At 37.8% G+C, this 20,305-nt stretch overlaps 1 protein-coding gene across 3 annotated transcripts in view; it reads left to right on the top strand.

The window, feature by feature from the left end:
- Positions 1–20,305, top strand: part of CXADR (CXADR Ig-like cell adhesion molecule) — a 30,623-nt gene that overhangs the window by 8,677 nt on the left and 1,641 nt on the right. The window contains exons 1-7 of one of the 3 annotated variants that reach the window (XM_015880577.1): positions 400–430; positions 4,941–5,107; positions 5,738–5,942; positions 6,285–6,443; positions 8,427–8,549; positions 8,819–8,957; positions 9,309–13,722. In XM_015880577.1, the coding sequence (XP_015736063.1) occupies positions 415–430; positions 4,941–5,107; positions 5,738–5,942; positions 6,285–6,443; positions 8,427–8,549; positions 8,819–8,957; positions 9,309–9,576 (1,077 nt within the window). In that variant the 5' untranslated portion in view covers positions 400–414 and the 3' untranslated portion in view covers positions 9,577–13,722. Of the gene's footprint in view, positions 1–399; positions 431–4,940; positions 5,108–5,737; positions 5,943–6,284; positions 6,444–8,426; positions 8,550–8,818; positions 8,958–9,308; positions 13,723–20,305 lie in introns of those variants that run through there. The other 2 variants (XM_015880569.2, XM_015880560.2) reach the window with 2 other exon arrangements.

Here is a 20,305-nt window from a genome sequence, read left to right on the forward strand (position 1 = left end):
GAAAAGGAATATAAGATTGTCCCTCTGGAATCCTAGAGCCTGGAGGTGAGATTGAGAGTTGGCAGAAAGGAAAGCTCCCCTTGGTTAGAGAGGATCTGGTCAGAGATTAAACTAACTCTGTGCATGTAAATCCATGAGCCCCAGTGGGATGCATCCAGAAGCGCTGAGAGATCTGGCTGGAAGCAGTTACCAAGCTGTTCTATGTCATCTTTGAAAGGTCATAGAGAATGGGAGAGGTGCCTGTTATTCCAGTCTTCTGAAAGGGCATGGAGAAGGAGTCAGGAAACTACAGGACAGTCAGCCTCAACTCTGTCCTTGGGAATGTGACAGAACAGTTTATTCTGGGTGCCATCTCTAAGCAAGTGGAAGAAGAGATTATTGTGAGTAGTCAGCACGGATTTTCAAGGGAAAATTATGCTTTACCAATCAGGTAAGCTTCTATAATGCCTACTGTGGCTGCGTAGATATCAAGAGAGCAGCAGATGTGGTGTACCTTGACTTCAGTGTAAGGCTTTTGACACTGTATCCCATAAAATCCTTATGGGTAAGCTTAGGAGATGTGGGGATAGGTGAGTATGTAGGCAAGTGGATTGAGAACTGCCTGACTGGTGAAGCTTGGAGTGTTGTGACCATTAGCGCAAAGTCTAGCTGGAGGCCTGTAGCTAGTAGTATCCCCCAGGGCTTGATATGGAGCCCAGTCTTATTCAACATGTTCATCTGTGACCTGGATGAAAGGATGGAGTTGCACCCCCAGCAAGTTTGTTTATGATAGAAAGCTGGGAGGTGTGGCTGGTGCAGCAGAAGGCTGTGCTGCCATTCAGTGAGACTAGGACAGGCTGGAGTAACTGGGCAGGGAGGAACATTATGAAGTTCAACAAGGGCAAGTGCAGAGTCCTACACCTAGGTAACAACAACCACGTGCATCAGTACAGGTTAGGGGCTGAACTACTGGAAAGGAGCTCTGTGGGTAAGGACTTAAGTATCCTGGTGGACAAGAGGCTGACAACAAGCCAGCTGTGTGCCCTTATGGCCAAGAAAGCCAATGGTAACCTGGAGTGCCTTTAAAAAGAATGTGGCCAGCAGGTTGAGGGTGGTCCTCCCACCTTTGCTCTGCCCTAGTGGTGTCACATCTGGAGTCCTGTGCCCAGTTTTAGGCTCCCCTGGTCAGGAAAGATGGGGAGCTACTGGAGAGAGTCCAGTAAAGGGCTGCAAAGATGATTAGTGGACTTGAAGCATATCCTGTATGAGGAAAGGCTGGCAGAAGTGGGACTGTTCAGCTTGGAGAAGAATAAGGGGAGATCTTATCAATGCTTATAAATATCTAAGGAGTGGGAATCAAGTGAATGGGGACAGGTGCACTGGTGTTGCCCAGTGACAGGACATGGGGCAGTGAATGTGAAGTGGAACATAGGAAGTTCCATACAAACATGAGAAAGAATTTCTTTACTTTGAGAATGACAGAGCACTGGAACAGGCTGCCCAGAGAGGTGGTGGAGTTTTCTGCTCTAGTGTTATTCAGAGCCCACCTGAGCACTTTCCGATGCAACCTACTGCATGGAACTGCTTTAGGTGATATAACTTCACCAGGATCATTCTGACATGGATTTTTTTTCCCTGTTTTTGCTTGAAATACTCTGTTCATTCATCAGCTTTCTTTTTGTAGCTTATGGCAAAACCTTCCTTCATGTTGATAAGCTGCTCTTGTTTGTGCAAGAAGTGCTATGGAAGCTTACCTAGACCAGTTCTCTGACTATTTGATTGCTCAACTTCATCCCACTGTTAGTAAGGCAGATTAGATGAAATGTGAAAGAGAGTTTTTTATCTTGTCTTTCCTGGCACTGTCTGTAAAAAATTCAAGATTTCTCTGGCTCCACAAACTTGGGATGTTTCCTGAACAGCAAAAGAGGTGTGGCTCTAGTTAACTTGCAGGAAGTACTATACTGGTAGATAGGAAATGCAGGTATGAACATCTGCCTGGATGTTCACGGATTAGTGTGTCCTATCAGGTGGACTTCAGCTAGGCAGGCAGGTTTTTATTTTCCCTGATCTATTTGTAGATTGGGCCCTTTTGAGGTTTAAGTTGAGGGGTGTGTGGTTTGTTCGTGTCAGTAGCTTTGGAAGTGTTAGATTTAAAAGTGTTTCAGATTTTTGCTAAGGTGGTATTTTGGTGTTTTTTATTTTGCTACTTACTGTGAGCTCTGCTTTATTTATGAAATCTGCTGTAGCAGTGTATGATAAGCACAGTGTCAAACATTGGCTTGTTTAGTGCATTAAACATTAACTGTTTGAAACTTATTAAGCTAACAGTACTTTCTCTGCTTTGCAGTTGGCTCTTAGCAGTGCTGTGTTATCATCAAAATCTGAGTTATCTGCAGAACTCTAAAATTACTGCGTACTAAAACTTGCTCTTTAGGTACTTAGCCACTACAGATACAGAAGCAGCACTGCTGTGCCATTAAAAAGTAATAGACTCGCTGTGGTTGAGGGCTATGTTTGGAAGTAAAATGAGTATGGTGGTGAGTTGTTTTTTTAAGAGTGAAGTCTGTCAAGCAAAGCATTAGATCACAGCTGTGCAGGCAAACATCTGTAACCTGTGCTTGAAAGTAGAGTCTCTTAAGTGAATTTTATAGCTTGCACTTCTGAAGACACTAATACACATTTCTGATTATCACTGGTATTTCCTTTTTAAAACCTCATTTTATGAGGAAACTTTAATGCACCTGAAATCATTTCCTGCTTACAAGCAAACATTGGCAAACAATATATGTTTTTGGAGAGCCTGTTAGTAAAGTTGAAGTACTTTGCAAATGCAGGTCACGTATGGATCGATTATGATTTTAAGAGCAGCAGCAAAGCGCATGAACTCATTTCTTAATTCATGTGGAAGCTGTCTGTGCTTCTTTGCAGTTGTGCTCTGTGGTGTTTGTTTCTTCAGCCTTCATTTTGAGCCTGGTGACAGTGCTACTTCAAATGATCTACCTCTGTCGTGCAGTCCCCCTCTGTATTTTTCAGTTGCTGTACTTTATTCTGTTCCAGCTGATGGTTTCTCTCTCATGTTACCTATTTAGGGAGGGATTGTGTTCTCTGGGTTACATAACACTATCATGGCAGTACTATCCAATTGCCAGAAACATTTACATCAAGCCTAAATTTACAGTTTGTGTAAGCCAGAAATCCAGAATTTCAGTGTATCCTGAACTCTTCACATTCTTCATTAAAATGTATATATGTGTATATATAAAAACTAAATACAGAAAAAGACTGAAAATTTACCTTCTGTTACTTCTGTTGCACTGTAGAATGCCTTCTCCGTTCGTTGTGTTTTCTGTATTGAAGACTTTTTAACAAGAGATGCTAATTTCCATCTGTTTGTATCATCAAACATTCAGTTTTTCCTAGATTAAAAGTATAATAGTAATAATGTAGTTTGCTAAACTTTGTTTTACCTGAATAGGAATAGCACCTTTGAGTAATTGGGATAACTATGAGCACTCTTCGTCTTTCTCGTGTGTTAAAAGAACCTGAAACAAGTCTGAAGTTTTATTAGTCCCCCTTAACCCAAAGCAAACACAGATTTTTCTCTCAGCCTAATAGTGTCATACTAGCACTAAGATGCCACAGGCAATCTGCTCATGTTTTGAGGGATGTACTAGGGGAGTGAGCTGAAGTTGTGTCTTTTTGACTGGAGTGGAAACTGAAGAAGGGTGAAGTTTGGCGACAGTATCATTTGATCATTTGTGTGCATTAGCTTTGCATAGATCTTTAATGCATTTACTGAAGTGACCTCAGTCATCTACTTTCCTGCTGTATGCAGAGTCCACAGTGAGTGCTTTAGTCTTACATCAGCTGTCACTAAACCACTGTCTTTGCTTTCTTTTCTGAGTCTTTACTGCTTATGTAGTCGTAGTAGCTTTTCAAGGCTATCAGTCCTGCAGCCAGTTGTTTACTCACAGTGCCAGCACCCCCGGTTCCTTTTCCTTTGCCCTCAGTTTTGTAGTCACTCTTGTTTCAGGTTGTCTTTAAGTAGCATGGGTGCCAGTGAGAGAAGGTGGTAGTAGTAATTTAAACAAAAAAAAGGAATAACAAACAATAGTAGTAATAATACTGTAGTAGTTCAAGGGCCAGATGAACCTTGGCAGTCTCTTAATAACGAATCTGTCTAAACCATCTTTGCCAACATACCTGGCAGCAGGTGGGTATCTCCTCTACAGGAGGGAATTTCCAGCTAGTTTCGCCTCCCACTACCTCCTAGTGCTAGTGCTTGATTCAGTCCCAGCTGGCTCTGAAATCTCCTTTGACTAAGATGCTTACTACTTCTGCCTGTAATTCCAATGTTGACTAAATGGGAAGAATAAATAAAGTAGAAAATTGCTTTGTATTCCAGCATTCTGAAGAGTTTTAGAGATGTTTTGAAGGGATTAATTTCTCCACTCCTTCCAGATAAAGCAGTCCCAAATTCACAATAGTTTTGTCAGTCCTCATTGACTCTGTCACTGTTTCATGCCCTCGTTTTACCAACAATTTTCTTTATTCATTCCAAATGTCATTAGGCATTTCCTGTGTTTTCCTTTTTCCAATAACTATAACGTCAAAGTTTTCAGCAGCAGCCTTTTCATGTATTTAGCTTTGTATGGAACTTGAGGTACGCCAAAGATGAAAGATGCAACTGCCGATTGGCTATGATTCCAAACTAACAGTAACAAACTTTGTATTGTGTTCAGTAATTTCACAGGATTTATTGAGTAGCGATGAAATTTCAACATGATTTTTTCAGTGATATAATTTCCATACAGATATACAGAGTTTGACTTTTTAAATTTTATTTATTTGACTGTTTTTATTTTTATTTTAGAAAGATATGCTAATGTGTAATAGAACACTTACTATGGGAACTGCATGTGAAATGTTTGTAAAACAAAAATTATTCTTTTTTTTAATAGGTCTTACAAGGAGCCTGACTATAACTTCAGCAGAATCAGCATTTGAAAAAGCTCAAGGAGAGAGAGTTACATTGCCATGTACTTTTGTGCTCTCAGAAGAAGATGTAGGCACGCTAGATATTGAGTGGGTCTTGATACCAGCAGATATTCAGAAGAAAGAAGAAACAGTAAGTAAAACCTTCTTAATTTTTGGCAGCTGTAAATGAATTATTAGACTTGGTTGATGTGTGAACTTTTGTAGGTGACACTTTTGACTTTCACCTTTTCAAAATGATGTGCATGTGGTCTTAAATTACTTTGAAGCACCAATGTGGAAGTTTTGAAATAGTGAGAATGTTACAATATTTTATACTTAATTCTGTATTCACTGCGAACAACTCTAAAATTAAAAATGATTCATAGAACAGAAAACTCTGCACTTGTACGCCTACATTATTTTCCTGATGGCTGGTGGTTGTTCATGAGAATTTGGTATTATGGCTTTATTAGTTATTAACTCTTCCATTTATTCTGAAGTCTGAGATTTTACAGAATGAAGATTACATAAATAGTTTTCTTTAATACAGAAGACAGTGTTGACATCCTGTCACCTGAGCAGGTATTGCATTGGAGTATTCGTTAGAGCATTTAGTGTGGTGTTATTTGGGGGAAGGAAAAGGTACGTCATGCCCTGGGATTATTTTAAACAGTAGAGAGAGGCTGCTAAAAATCTGAAGATGTTTTCTTTTTTTTTTTTTTTTTTCCTTCAAATGTTTATGTGCCAAGTAGATTCCTGAACTGTATTTCTTCTTTTACAGATAATTCTATATTCTGGAGATATGATTTATAATCATTATTATCCTGCTCTGGCTGGGAGGCTGCAGTTTACTAATTCTGATCCCAAATCTGGTGATGGTTCAGTGGATATCCTGAATTTAAAGTCAGCAGATACAGGCACATACCAGTGCAAAGTGAAGAAGGCTCCTGGAGTTGAAAGCCAAAAAATACAGTTGAGAGTACTTGGTAAGCAAGTATATTTTTTTTTCATGAATTTTTGGTGGCACATTTGTGTTTATGCTATCCTTCATTTTACATATAAAATGAAAATGTATGTAGGGGAAAGTCATACTGAATCTACAATAGTGCATCCCATTACTAAGTCTTCAGGACAGGGGCGGGCAATGGAAATAATAGAGTAATGAGCATTTTAAAAAATACTGCATCTGATTCGTATTTCATAGATTTTTTTTTTCATTCTTACAGAAGGCTTTGTTGTATAAAATTTGTATAGTAAAGTGTGCTGAAAAGCTAAAACATTACTATTTTGATTGTGACTTACTAATTCAATAATACTTTGTTTATCAGTAAAGCCAGCAAGCACTAAATGCTCCATTGAAGGATCACAGGAGATTGGAAAGGACATCGTGTTGAAGTGTGCATCACAAGAAGGAACCCCACTTTTGTATTATGACTGGAGAAAAGTAGTAACTGGCACACAAGGACTTCCTGCCACTTCCGTGCTAAGTATTGTCAAACAAAGTATTTCAGAATAATAAATAATAAAGATTGTATTCGTATTTTTGACAAATTTTGACTTGTTAGCAGCTTACGTGTGCTTTTAATATAGAGCAGTCTAGAGAAGTGCCACTTCTATCCTTTCAGTGGATAGTACAACTGACATTTGAACAAGCTACTCCAAGTTGAGAGAGATTCTTATCATTAGGTTTGCAGACTCATGCTCATCTATGCATACAAATGTTTTGACTGCTCTGACTTGCTGATTCTTGGCTGCTTTTTTGTTCAGATGAATGGGCTGAAGAGTCAGATTAGAGTCTACACCACTGGTTTGAACTGCATTTTCAAAAATGGAAATGAAACTTGAATTTTAGTAGAGATTGAAGTGAGAACTTCAATTCCTGATCAAGTGATGGAACTGCTTAGTTAAGGAGGGGAGAGAATATGTGTGTATAGAAGAGAAATTGTTATAAGTAAAGGAAAAAGAGAAGGTTGTCCCTCTTCTTATGTGAGCTGACATCCAGGAAAGATTTTCTTAAAAACGCTGGCTTATAAATTGAGAATTGTTATTGTGGTGGTGCTGGATTTTTTTCTTGTGGAAACTTAGTTGCTGAAATTTATTAGAGAAGTTGATTTTACTCATCAGTTTAATTCATTGGTAGTTTCTGAGTTCTGACTTTGAAAGTTATTCTGGAATATTTTATGTAATTATGTTTTGCAGTACCAATTCTTGTTTACTTTTGTAGTTAAAACAAAAACAAAAACAACAAAAATACAACCTCTTTAAGCCTTGAGATGGTAGGCTTGACTTGCAGATAGAGCCCTTTAATTATTTGCTGAGATGTGTTTATAACATACAGGACAAAAAGTATCATCATATGTCCAAGAGTAGTTATAGTCTTGGGGAGAGAGATTAGGAACATGTGTGGGTCTTTCTCATAATGATCTCCTGTCCTCCTGTTATTTATGCTTCAGGGTCTTCAGTGTAGTTTAATTGACCTAAGCCAAACAAAGATGACCATCTGAACTCTGCTTTGTACTTCTCCATTCTACTTAAACTATAGTTCAGCAGTATCTGTGTATCTTAGGGGTCATAACTCCTAAAAATTAATTGTGCTTGCCTTGTGCTGTGCTGTTTGATACATCCTATTTCTTGTTTTGACAGCACGCAGTTAGTTATTAATGTCTCTCTGTATCACTCAAGACCTTAAGCTTCTGTTGTGGTTCTCTCTTCATCCACGTTGCAAATTTGTCTCATAAATAAATTGATAGTGCTGGACAAAAATGAGGAAGTATATGAAAATGGTGCGTAACATCATAAAGATACTGTTGCTTTGGGCTTGTGATTGTGGTTTCAATATGCTGTCAAGAGCCTAGGTGCTGCTGAAAGAGCTAGGTCTTTGTGTGATTCTTTGTTATGGTGATGTTGTCTCTTGGCAGCTTGGGGTTTAAGTGCTGATGGCAAATCTATGTACAGTCTAAGTGTTCAAGCCGTTTGAAGTTCATATAGTAAAATCTCGGAGGTAGCAAACAGTTGCTTTGGAAGCCTATCTAGAGTTAAATGGTCACCCACTGGATCAGCCTTTTGTGTTGAACGTGAGTTCTGCTGACATCTGAGCTGTTTGCATAGAATAACTTAATATACAGAAGAGAAGGAGATTCCTTTGGGATGCAGTTAATCCACTGTATTTTAAAACTCTAGGCTAGAGTGAGGGAGCTTTCATTTTAAGCATCCTTTTCTTTCCATTGGCAGAGCAACTTGAAGGCCTTAATACTAAAGTCAATTTCTGTGGCATAAATTTCTACTAAAGTAAAAGGCTTTTACAGATAGTAGCATTCTGTGACGATGTAAGCTTTTGGTTTTGAGAATTGCTTTCAACATGGCATTTTTAGTTAAGATTTCATGTATGTGCTTGATTAATAATTTTGTTTCACTGAATTGGAGATTAAACTTCGGTAAATGGTAAACCTTTTGCTTTTTGTTCTTTGTAGATAAAAATACAGGGGAACTTCTCTTGAAAAATGCCTCTAAAGACTATTCTGGTACATACAGTTGTGTTGCTTCAAACCGAGTTGGCACAGATGAATGTTCTGTTGAGCTGAATGTCACCCCTCGTAAGTGTTCACTGTGTAGTAGTCACATAGTGTTTTGTGTATTTGAATAATTTTGTTTCTCTATATTCTTAAAAGCTTAAAAACAGCAAACACTTTTGCAGCTGAGGGTTGCTGCTTTAAATTTGTATTTTGGCAAAGATTTATTTATTTTTTTTTAATGTGGAAAGATTTGATTCTGTGATTTAGAATGACAGGAGAATTGTAACACCTTTATTTCAGTGATATACTAGGTTTGATGCTTAAACACTACTTTAATTTATCTATTCTAGCTATAAATACAGCTGGTGTAATTGCTGGAGCTATTCTGGGAACTCTGTTGGGTCTTGCCTTATTGGCTGTTCTTGTCTTCTGTTGCTGTAAGAAGCATAGAGAGAAGAAATATGAGAAAGAAGTACATCATGAAATCAGGTAATGACATGTCTGGCTTGAGGGGTGCTGCTTGAAAATTAACTTCTAAATGTCATTCTGCAAGGAAGATAGCTCATAGTTGGAATTTCTGTTTTAATCTGCTAAATTTATTAAAATGCTAACAGTTTATCTGAGAACTTGTTTTGATTGTGGTGTAGTAATGTCTACCTATTTTCAGTAAAGATCTTAAAGATAATGGAAAACTTCCTTTTATTTTTTTTTAACAGAATTAAAAAAAAACAAAACCTTTTTGTCTGAGTCAGAATAGGAAGAAACAAATGGAAACATTATTATGTAAGCTGCGTAGTAGTAGTGACTGAACTCCTGTTGTGCAACTGTTCTTTCTTTCAGAGAAGATGTTCTGCCTCCAAAAAGTCGCAGTTCAACAGCGCGCAGCTACATAGGCAGCAATCGTTCTTCTCTGGGTTCAATGTCTCCCTCAAATATGGATGGATACTCCAAAACCCCATATAGCCAGGTTCCAAGTGAAGACTTTGAACGTACTTCTGGTCAAAACCAAACCATTGCATCCTCAAAGGTAGCTGCACCTAATTTAAGTAGAATGGGAGCTGTCCCCGTGATGATTCCAGCACAAAGCAAAGATGGGTCCATAGTATGAAATACTAATTTAAGTCCTGTTTTTTTGTTTTTAAGTGTTTGTTGTAAGTATTAGAGAAAACTACAGTATTCCAACCCTCATTTAAACAATGGCATGCTATTTTCCTTGAAGAAAATGAACACGTTTTTTTGAAAAGCCACCAGTTCTCATTTTTTAATTTTAAACTTATTAGTGTGTAACAGTTGAACTATTGAAAGTGTGGAAGTTCCTAAATATCAGATACTGAAGGTGTTTGGATCTCTGGTGGCTTACTGAAGAGACATTCTTAGCTGATGTGCATTTTCAGAATCTGAAAGAGTAACACAACTGGGAAGTAACAAAACCATTTCATGTGTAGACCATGAAATTCCTCAGAGTTCTTGAAGCTTTATTCTCAATGTTGGAGTAACAGGACTATTCTAATTTGGCCACTGTGGCTGATGAGCTTGCATTGGGGCTGAAATACTGAGGATGAATCTGAATTCTGCTCAAACTCAGAGGATTTATGCAGTTCTTTAAGTTGGTGATGTTTGTCTGGAGTGTTTCCTGAGTTAGTATCTCAGGGGCTGCCAGTCATTTGGTTGGTTTGGTCAATTTAATGAATCTTTTCTGACTGTAAAATCACAGTGAGTAGAAATGTGACGGGAGATTTTGGAAGCTCCTTGAAATCAGAATTTACTGCAATGACTAGTTCAAGTAGTGTCAGGTAATTAATTAATCCTTTGTAGCAAGTCTTACTAGGTAGTTACTAGTGGTATCTAAGTTCTAAAATCTATAGCTCAACTGTTACATCGTCAAAGTAAGAGTGAACATGCACCTCTGCAGGTCTTAAGTTAGCTGTATCTCACATTTTCAAAAGCCTGCTTAGATTCTGGGACAGTGTTTTTTCTAACCCAAATACCTAGAAGTTTCATGGGCTTTATTAAAGCTGTTAAGTAACTGGTTTTTGTTAGTTGCTCTTGCTCTAACATTGTTTCAGAAAAATCTTTTCTAGATTCAGGTAAGCAACAGATTGTCTAAAGAGACTAATTCACTTCCTCATTTCTTGTCTGTTCAACGCTCCTAAGTATTCTTCATAGGTGTTTAGATTCTCATCAGCAAGAGCTTCACACAACCAGAATCTAAGAGGAAATAGTTATCCAGAATTGTTGATAGGAACATGGTGTTTGAAGAGTTCATTTAAATAAAATAAAAATAAAAGAAAAGCCATCCCATTTTTGCAAACTTAAAATATTACAGGAGAAATAGGATAATTCCTGATCTTAGTTGCACACCTACTTAAGGATTTTTGATAGCTTCTGATGAGTGATACTATATATCTGTAGAAGCTGGATTTAAAGTTAATGGCTCTTTGAATCTTTGGGGGTTTTGTTGTTGTTTACTTTCCTTCCTATTTTCTAATCTCCTTCTCGTCTTGTGCTTGGGAGTGTAGGGAGGAGTCCCTTCAGCTTATTCTAGGTGAAGATGTAAAGCTGCCCATTTTTTTTTTGGAAAACTAAATGAATACAGTATGTGGCACAGAGGTTGGTGGAAAAAAAAATATTTGAAGAGCCTGTTGAAAGGTGTTAGGAGTGTTTGTATGTAGCAGCAGTGTGAGATAAGATTTCCTCAAACTTCTAGGCTTAGTGTTCTGCTTTCTCGTAGCTGGTTAGATCTGTGATAAATTATTTGACTTTCTACTAAATATTTGTCTTATGTATAGTTAGATGCACAATTTTTGGTTGGCTCTGTTAATATAGAAAACATACCCTTCATAATGAATTTAGATACTTGAATGGCTACTAAGTGTTCTAGACTTAACAATTTTACACATTTGGAACTTTTTTAGATTGTAAACTTATACTGTTAGAGATCAGACTTTTTATCTTTCATGTGTGCCTTTTCAATAAACTTTGCCTGATTGTATCTTCGGTTTTTATGAACTTTCTGGTGCCTAAATTTACTGTTTGGACAGGTGCTTAGATGATGGTACAATTTTTAAAACATGACACTGTGATCTGATTTCTTGATTCTTATGTACTATTTATACCTCTTCTTGCCTGTTTCTGGATGTGATTTCAGTGGCTCTCTGTATTGTTCTGTATTTCAAAATGTGAGTTACTCCTTCAAGTGATAATTACGATGTAAGTGTTTATATTCCTGAAAGCTGTTCAGTTGAACTAATTAGGTGGATGATTGACTCTCACTTGTGTGGTGAATAATAGGTTTAGAAACTGTGCCAAACACATGCTTGTGAAGAACAATAGATGAGGAGACATCTTCTTGCATCCAATTACTATGATAGAAGAGACTTTAGGATATTTTAATCATAAACTGATTGTTTACCTTGAAACTAAGGCCTTTCCTAAATAAAAGGGTGTGGTTATTTGGATCATAAATAAAAGTTGAGTACAAAACTAGAACTGAATCACAGACTGAGAAATAGCTAGAGACCTAAGCAACCAGGCAGCAAACCTACTGAACTTAATTCTTAGCCATCTATGGACATATGTGAGATTAGGTGCGGCTTTTTGTTGTTTGTATCTGTTGGTTTTTTTGTTTGCCCTGTGACTCCGTGCTTTCCATCAGGTAAGCCCTGGGACGCTCAAGAGTAGTTATCTCACTCAAACACGCAGATTGGAGTTTACATATGCTTTAATGCTCTGTCAGATTGCACAAAACAAAAAATCGACAGAATGGAAGGACAGCATGATATGCCCTAAGAGCCTAGCTGTTAGGCTTAGTAGCCTTGACAGTGTCTGTCTATTTATGTAATGGCATGGAAAATAAAAGGAATGGAATCTGACATAGTCCGTATCTGAAATAAAGAACCTCTGACTTGGGGTAAACTTTCCCTCAAGTTGCTCTCATCATGCCTTTTTGAATGAATAAAACACTACAGCAACATAATAGCACTATTATAGATGATTTCTTCAGTCAGTAGATTCATCATTATAATTCAACACTGCATTTTAATTCTCAAAAGCAGCTACTCTAGTTTAGCAGCAGTTTTTAGCTGTGTAGGACACAAACTGAGAAATCACGAGGTGTCTGATGTTACAGATAAACCTGCTAACATAACTTCTCTGGGAAGTAATGGCAGCTGATATGCCAGTTGGAAGGTGGCATTTTTTATGTCTCATTTTATTTAAAAAGAGGGGTAAAAAAATAGAGGAGGGAGGATTGGTATCGTTATGTAAATAGTCTGAATGAGCTCAAGAAATTACTAGCTAATGTCATGACTGTAAACTTGCTTGTTAAGGATGACAGTGTAGAAGAAATCGTTGAGTTTTAGCATGGCTTGAATAGTATTAGACTTGTAGTACCGTAAAGATTATGTAACATTTGTCCATACACTATGAGCCTTCTCATAAATTTCCAAAATGGATATTTAAAGATAATCGTGTGAACCTTCCTTACCTAAAAAAGAATACTTTTTCTTTTTTTATTAACTATGTAGTGCACAGAAATGCCTTGTTGGAGGAGTAAAAGATGATTTTTGGAGCAAATGTACAGTGCATACATCTTTATCAACTGTAATAGTCACGTTTGTATTAGATGTATGCTTCCTGCTTAATAGTACAAATAAGACTTGTCAATTGCAAGCTGTCTCTGTAATAATGAATATTGTATATTATTGTTTTCCAGGATAGCTTTTTGGTTTTGTTCTTAACTGTGTATATTCCAGATCGTTTCAGATCGCTGTGGTAGTCTAAAGACACTATTTGTATCACTTGAACCTTGTTTTATACACTTGATAGGTGCTTTATAGGGCCCTTTGGGTGTTGGTCCTCTGGTGTGCGGCACAGCTCGAATGAAATTGGAGCAATAACATTTCTCGGAATATGACATGTCGCAGCATTGCTTTACACTTCTCGTGCACAAAGCATGAACTTGAATATTGATATGAATTTCAGTATAAGGTTTTATATTCACGTTTTTAGGGAATGGTATCATACAATGCAAAGTACTGTGAGTGAATCTGTAAAAAAAAAAAAACAAAAAAAACAACAAACAAATCCCAAATTTTTAAGCGCTGTAGTTCCATGACAGACTTGTGTACTTTTTGAAATAAAACTGTTGGAGAAAACAGTAGTCTGTCTTTATTCTAAAGCAGCAGTTATGTATGCCTTCAGCTTTCTGTCTGTAATTAGAAGTGAACTAATAAATATAGCTGTGTATACCGCACTGGCAGTAATCATTTATTGCTTCTTTTATTCCCCCTGCCCTCCCCCATTATCTTCCAAGTTAAGGAAAATAAAACTGTTTATAGGTCTTTTATAACCTACAGTTAATGTGGGAGTTCTGACTGTAAGTACACTGATGCAGTGGTCAGTTTAAACAGAAAATCTGAAACAATAAACCAGGAAGGATCTTATTTTTTGTCTTCTCTTATTTTAGCTAGAACTAAGTATTCCTGAATCTAATTCATCAAGAATTCATACAAGAATGTTTATACTTAAAACATTTAGATAGAATGTTTTTATGCTGTCAATCAAATTCTGTTTTTCTTTTAATTCAAATGAAGATGGCCTGGGATGTTCTCTACCCCTTGGCCTTGCAAGCCAACTGATTATTTATCATTTTATCTATGACAAATGCAGTTTCTCCAGTGTTATCTTGGGCACTTAGAATCAGTCTCAGGAAAGAGAGCCCAGTAAGGGATACGTTTATGTTATTATCGTGTTCTGTGTGTACCCATTGAGCACTAATTTACTTACATTCAATGTATGCTTATCTTCATATGATAATGTATACCTGTGCCATATCAGGTGCTTGTTATTTCTTAGTGTGTATCTTAAATCTGTTGAATGTGTACACAAACAGAAGAAGTTAAATAGTAGGAGTACCACTGTTTTCTACTAAGAATAGAAGCCAGTTTGTTTTTTTCTATTTCAAATTAAGGGATTTGCTTAAATACAAAAGGAAACCTGACCAAAAATGAAGATTCATGTTGTTGCTCTTTGTAGAACATTCTTTACCTCTTTAGCTTGGTAACTTCAAAACTTCTTTCCCAAGATGTCAGTTTTCTCTCAAATAAACTTCAGTGCTTCAGCTGTTCCAGTGCTTTTATATAGAGATGGATGATTGTGGATTGGAGGAGCAGCTGCATGTAGGAATTGTAGCAAAGCAGTTAAGCCTTTTTCTGATAGTCTTGTAAAGGAAGTGAGGACACTCATTAGGTAGTTTCACAAAATTTTTGTGGTCCTCATACATGCAATCAGGCGGTGCCTTTGGATGATGTTTCTTATGAGGTCTGTTTTGTTTCTTCAATAAGCTTGGACTTGATGTGGATTTACTGTATCAAACTTTGCAGATGGAGGGGCTCTGTAGTTACACTGGTAGGTAAGAAATTACTAGATCACTTTAGAAAACAGTTAATGCAAGATAACTTAGTCTTGCTTTCTTGTCTATAAAAGTTCTATCTGTAAAATCAAAAGAACAGAACTACTTCTAAAGTAAATAGCTGATCAAGGAGCAAAACTGAATTGAATGGAAGAAGCTGTGAATATTGTCCATCTTTCCAGGTCTCAAGATATTCTAAAATTTGCTATTCAGTTGATGAATGACTACACCTGGGTACTCAGTTCTGGGGAGGGGGATGTTTTGAAAGAGGCACTGAATTCCTGTAACAACACAGAAATTGAAGTCAGAGCAATCAGTTCACCATCGTGGCAGAAAGGGAACATGAATGCAAGAGGAGGATTTAATCAACAAAGCAAAACCTTGTTTGTCAGTGGCCTTTCTGAGCACACAACGGAGGAGACACTAAGAGAATCATTTGAAGGCTCTATAAGTGCTAGAATAGTCACAGATAGAGACACTGGATCTTCTAAAGGGTCTGCAATTCTGAAATGAGTTTATATTGGTGTGAGTCAGTGCCACTCATGTGCTGCTGCTCCTTAGAATACTTAAATCCTCAGTTGTCTGGCACTGGCCAGGGAACTTTGAGTAAGAAAGCTAATAATTAGGTGGCAGGAACTGGTAGCTGTATTTTGGGTGGTGGTTCTTTTTTGTTTTATGGAGAAGTGTAGTCTTTGAACTTTTTTCTTGCTTGTTTTCAATTGTGTTGACCAGAGGAAGGACTTCTGCCATAATATTTGGAAAACACTACAGTTCTTTAGCTCATACTAAAGACCTTGATTTGGTGTTAGGGTGAGTGGGTGGATGGAGGGAAGAGGTAGCACTGCAAAGAAGTTGAGTAAGTTGGTTATGCAATTTGATTATGTAACGATTTTAAAACAGCAATATTAGAATAGATGTTAACAACTGAAAGCACATCATTTTACCTTCAGTAATCTAATTTTTTCTTCAGGGTAAAACCTCTTGAGGCAGTATGTCCACTGGGAGGCTCAGAAAGCTGTGTGATGCAATGACAGTTGTCCCATTTCTCAGGGCTGGAAGCTTTGGTTCTGTAAGTGGCAGGCAGGCAGGATAAAAGTTGAGCTAAGTAGCTGGGGGGTAATGGACTTCCTTCCAGTAGTACTTGATGATTTTCAGACTATCTGCTAATCCTTTTAGCACTCACAGGTTGTTCATATAATCAGTTTGTGTTCACTGCTAGGAAATGCAGAGTTCTTGCACTCTTCCTGCCGTGAAGAATTTCTGCATGGCACAACTCTGGTTATATTGTTGTTAATGATGCTTTATAAAGAAGCAGTTAGAGCTGGTAAGAACTGCAGTAAATGAAAGTCTCCCACACAGTGCCAACAATGACAGCCCAGGTTTCTTGGTGCTTTCCAAGCATCTGTAGGGGTGCAGTGACTGTTCAGGTTATGAGGTAGAATTCGGTGTCAGAATTCAGAATGTGGTATCAAGAACACCATGTCAGATGGTGAAGAGCTATAAAAAACCCTCATCTACTACACTTAGTATAATGGCATCCAACTGCGTCACCTTTGCTGCCTAATGTTTCTCGTGTATACGAGAGAAACAGATCTGCAGCCTTTTTGTGGCCAGTTGCTGGTACACAACTAAAGTAGTGCTTTTCGTTAGCATAGTTAATGATTTGTGAATGAAACTACTTCCCATAATGGAATCCAGATCTCCATATTTCATATTGCTTGATAATATTCTAATTGCACGGTGTTCAAGGTCTCGGCAGCTGTCAACAGTGACTTTCAGCATCTTGCTTGTCACGTGAATGGGCAGTGTTCCTAAGAAACTGTTGGCTGAAGTCAAAACATTTGATCTATACCATTCTTATCCATAGGAGAATAAGATAAAATACTTATTTCAGATTTCCACTTAATGGTAGGGAAGCTCAGGTGGAAGGGAAACTGATACTCTTAAACCAGAAGTGAGGGCAGCTGGTGGTAAATGCATAAAAACCATTGAACAGCTTGCAACTTCTGAACGAGGTGACAACTCTGGGGCACAGCTGGTGTTTTGTGGAACTTGTCAAAAAGCTTATGTTTTTGCTGCCAGCGCTGTGGTTTTTTTTTGGCCCGATAAATAGGATGTCCTTTTATGTCACTTCCAATCCTTCCAAGAGCAGAAACAATTCATCTAAGCTCAGCAGAGCTATGAAATACGAAATTAAGCTTGTAGTTACTTAATATAGTCTAACCTGTTTCTTGTGGCCTTTGAATATGCTGGGAATTTCCTTGTGTGCCAATACCTTCAAATGGACTGTTCGGTGTTGCCCTAATTTCATCCCTGTATTCTATAATTCAGGATTAAGGATTGCAGTGCCTTTCTCTTGCTTCAGACTTGAGTTTTGGTTAAGGTCACTCCTTTATGGAAGCTAATTGAATTTAATTACCTTTGTATTTCTATGCAAGACAGAAAACTCACTGTATTTAAGGTGCAAGACTTGAAAAATGCTCTGTTCTTCCTTGTTTGCTCCAGCTGACTTAAAAAAAATTATGGCTAAATATGAGCACTTTGGACCAAAGTAATACATTTTCTGTTTGAGAATACTGATTGCCCTCTGGTGGCTGACCTGTTGGCAGCCGTTAATCCTCCTTTTGCTGGTGCTAAAAGACACTGTACAGTTCTACTGACAGCTAAGGAATGTTATATTTTGTCAAAAGAGAACATGGTAACTTTCTTAAATACTAGACAGTTATTTTCTAATTGTTCTGGGGAACAGAACAGCTGAGGTATGAGTACAGGATTCAACAGGTATTAACAGTCTTGACGGAAAATGCCACTCCTGTTTGCTTTACAAAGCCTATTGCTGAGCTGTAAGGAACAAATTTGCTACATTCCAGACTACGGTGAACCAGAGCTTAGCGATGATCCTTAAAATACCTGTTTTGCTAAGGCTGAAGTTAGTGTCAACAGCGTTATTTCTTCATTTGCAGGCCTTTTGGGGCAAAACAGTTTGTCAGACCTCTTTAATTATAGCAGTTGGCTTTTTTTCAGGGGCAAGACAATGGAAATTGTGATTCTTGTAAAAATAATGAACAGTTCTGATCGTGCTAGGCATGCCTAATTGGAAGATATTGAAGTTAATCAATTACATATTGAAATTGTTGCTGTTTGAAGCTTAGTGGTATTATTTAAATAAGATATACCAATATGTTGTTTTTTTTTTAATACTGGATGGTTTGGGTGGGCAGGGCTGAACTTCAGACAACCTTCAAAAATACTTTATTCCCAGATGAAAGACCTGAAAGCAGTGTTAGAGCCTTTGTGCTGAGCAGCCCTATTTTTCCTGAATTAGCATAATTTCCCTGCCCTCGGTTATACCTGGGCAAGCTAGGATTTTAATCAGCACTCTGAGAGGGGTATTAACTGACAGTGAAAATTAGGTCATTACATTACACATGTGCATTTTATTCTGACAACATTCTGTGTCTGTGACAACCATATTAACAATCTAACTTGCTGCTGGCTTTTTGGTTTGTTCCTGTGGGGAAATGGCTGAAAACGCAAGGAGCTATAGGACATCTTTAATGTTTCATGTGGCCAACAGAAGTACACTCACCTGCAGTAGTGACAATAACAAAACAGTTCCAAGACAATGAAGTAGAGGATTAGAGTTGAAGTCCTGGCTATGTCATTGCTTTGCTTTGATTTGTTTTTCTTATTTTTTGAACACTGGGAACGTCTCCTTATTCATCAGTTTTCACATCTCAGAATCGCAGAATGGCTTGGGTTGAAAAGGACCTTGAAGATCATCCAGTTCCAATCTGCTTGGCGAGGCAGGCTTGCCAGCCATTAGTTCTGACTGCCGAGGGCCCCTGGAGAACGGAGATCATTCTGTTGGCTGTTAGAGGCTTTAGAACTAGATTTGCCCATCACACTACTTATTTAAAAAAGGAAACAACAAAACTAGCCATATATACTTAAACAGCCAGACTTAGTTACACACAGAGAGAAGCAGATTCGCTTCTTGTTGTCGCTGGCACTGTTTGCAGTGAATGACTCCTGGGTTTGACTTTCTGAACAACTTTACCTGCATCTTCCCACTTCCACCAATGGCTGATTTTCCTGTTTTTCTGTTACGCTCTGCCTTTATTTCTTATTGCTGGATTTATTTTACCACTGAAGTGGGGATGGGTTTTAGGCAGCTTTTCCCTTTTCTGAGTGTAGTGTGTTGCTATTGAATGAGCTTTTGTAGAAGATCACAGTTATCACTGATCTTTTCCATCATAGTTTTTGCTCCTAAACAGTTTTGCTTGGTTTTTTTTTGGTATTAGGCACTTTAAAGCCACCATAATACTTCAGAAACCTATTTATCCAGAATAAACATTAGGTTATGTATGATTGTAGGTACCTGGTCAGGCAGCAGTTCCTCATCAATTTGTCCTTGTGAGAATTTTCCGAACAGTTAGCATATTTTGTTTATAAGGCACAGCAGTTGTGGCTGGATTATCTTTCCCGTTGTTGCTTTATCGCAGCTTCATGAGTAACTTCTAGCTGCATGCAAGGTTTCACTTGCCAGCCTGCATTTTTCTTTTTTTCTTTTTTAAGTAAAGATTTACTTAGATGAGAAGGAGGAGAAGAAAATGAAGACTGAAAGTATCAGGACAGTGCAGAAGGGAAAGCGGATTATGTTGTATTTGTTTGATGTTGTCCTTCCAGCTCTCCCAAGAATTTGATTTTTAACTTCTGCTTCTTCTAAAGAAATGGGCAATCAAAAACTATCATCCTGTCTAAGCTGGTCTGTGCGTGCCACGCAACAGACTGCCTTTTTTTTACACGCAGGCGATGTTAATTGTCTTTAGACTCATTTGTGGAAGGGAGTAAGCAGGACAGACTTGATGGAGAACCCTGGTTATGTAAGCCCCAACTTGCGTGCCTGTCTTATCCTTGAGAACAGCCATCAAGCTTTGTAAAATATGTGAGAGCTGTTTCTTCAGGGTTTTCCAGTAGAGTGGGAAAGGATGAGTTGTGAGGGGAGCAGCTTAATTATTTTTTTTAGAAAGCATATGATTAGCAATTATTAACTACCTATAATTATTATTACTAATTAATTACTACTAATTATCACTTGCTTATTTGAGAGCTATTGATGGCAAAGGTCAGAGATAGGACTGCCATGTTAGCTGTAGAGCAAAGACAGACTGTTGTAAAGCAGAGACAGTAAAGGCTGCTTGCTGACTCAGTGTACAACTTCAATTGATATGTCTCTTAAGAATATCAGTTAATTCTATCAAATAGAATTTGAGACTGTTGTCAGTGTTCTTGTTCCTGCAGTACAAGAGTTGAGGACAGACAGATGCATTAAATTGGAGTAGAATGTAAGTTCCAGGAGAAAAAAGTAATGTTGCCAGTATCTTCCCAAATGGAGATCATGGTAGGTTAATGATGCTGAAAA

Source organism: Coturnix japonica, chromosome 1 (assembly GCF_001577835.2).
Source record: "Coturnix japonica isolate 7356 chromosome 1, Coturnix japonica 2.1, whole genome shotgun sequence".
Lineage (NCBI taxonomy): Eukaryota > Metazoa > Chordata > Aves > Galliformes > Phasianidae > Coturnix > Coturnix japonica.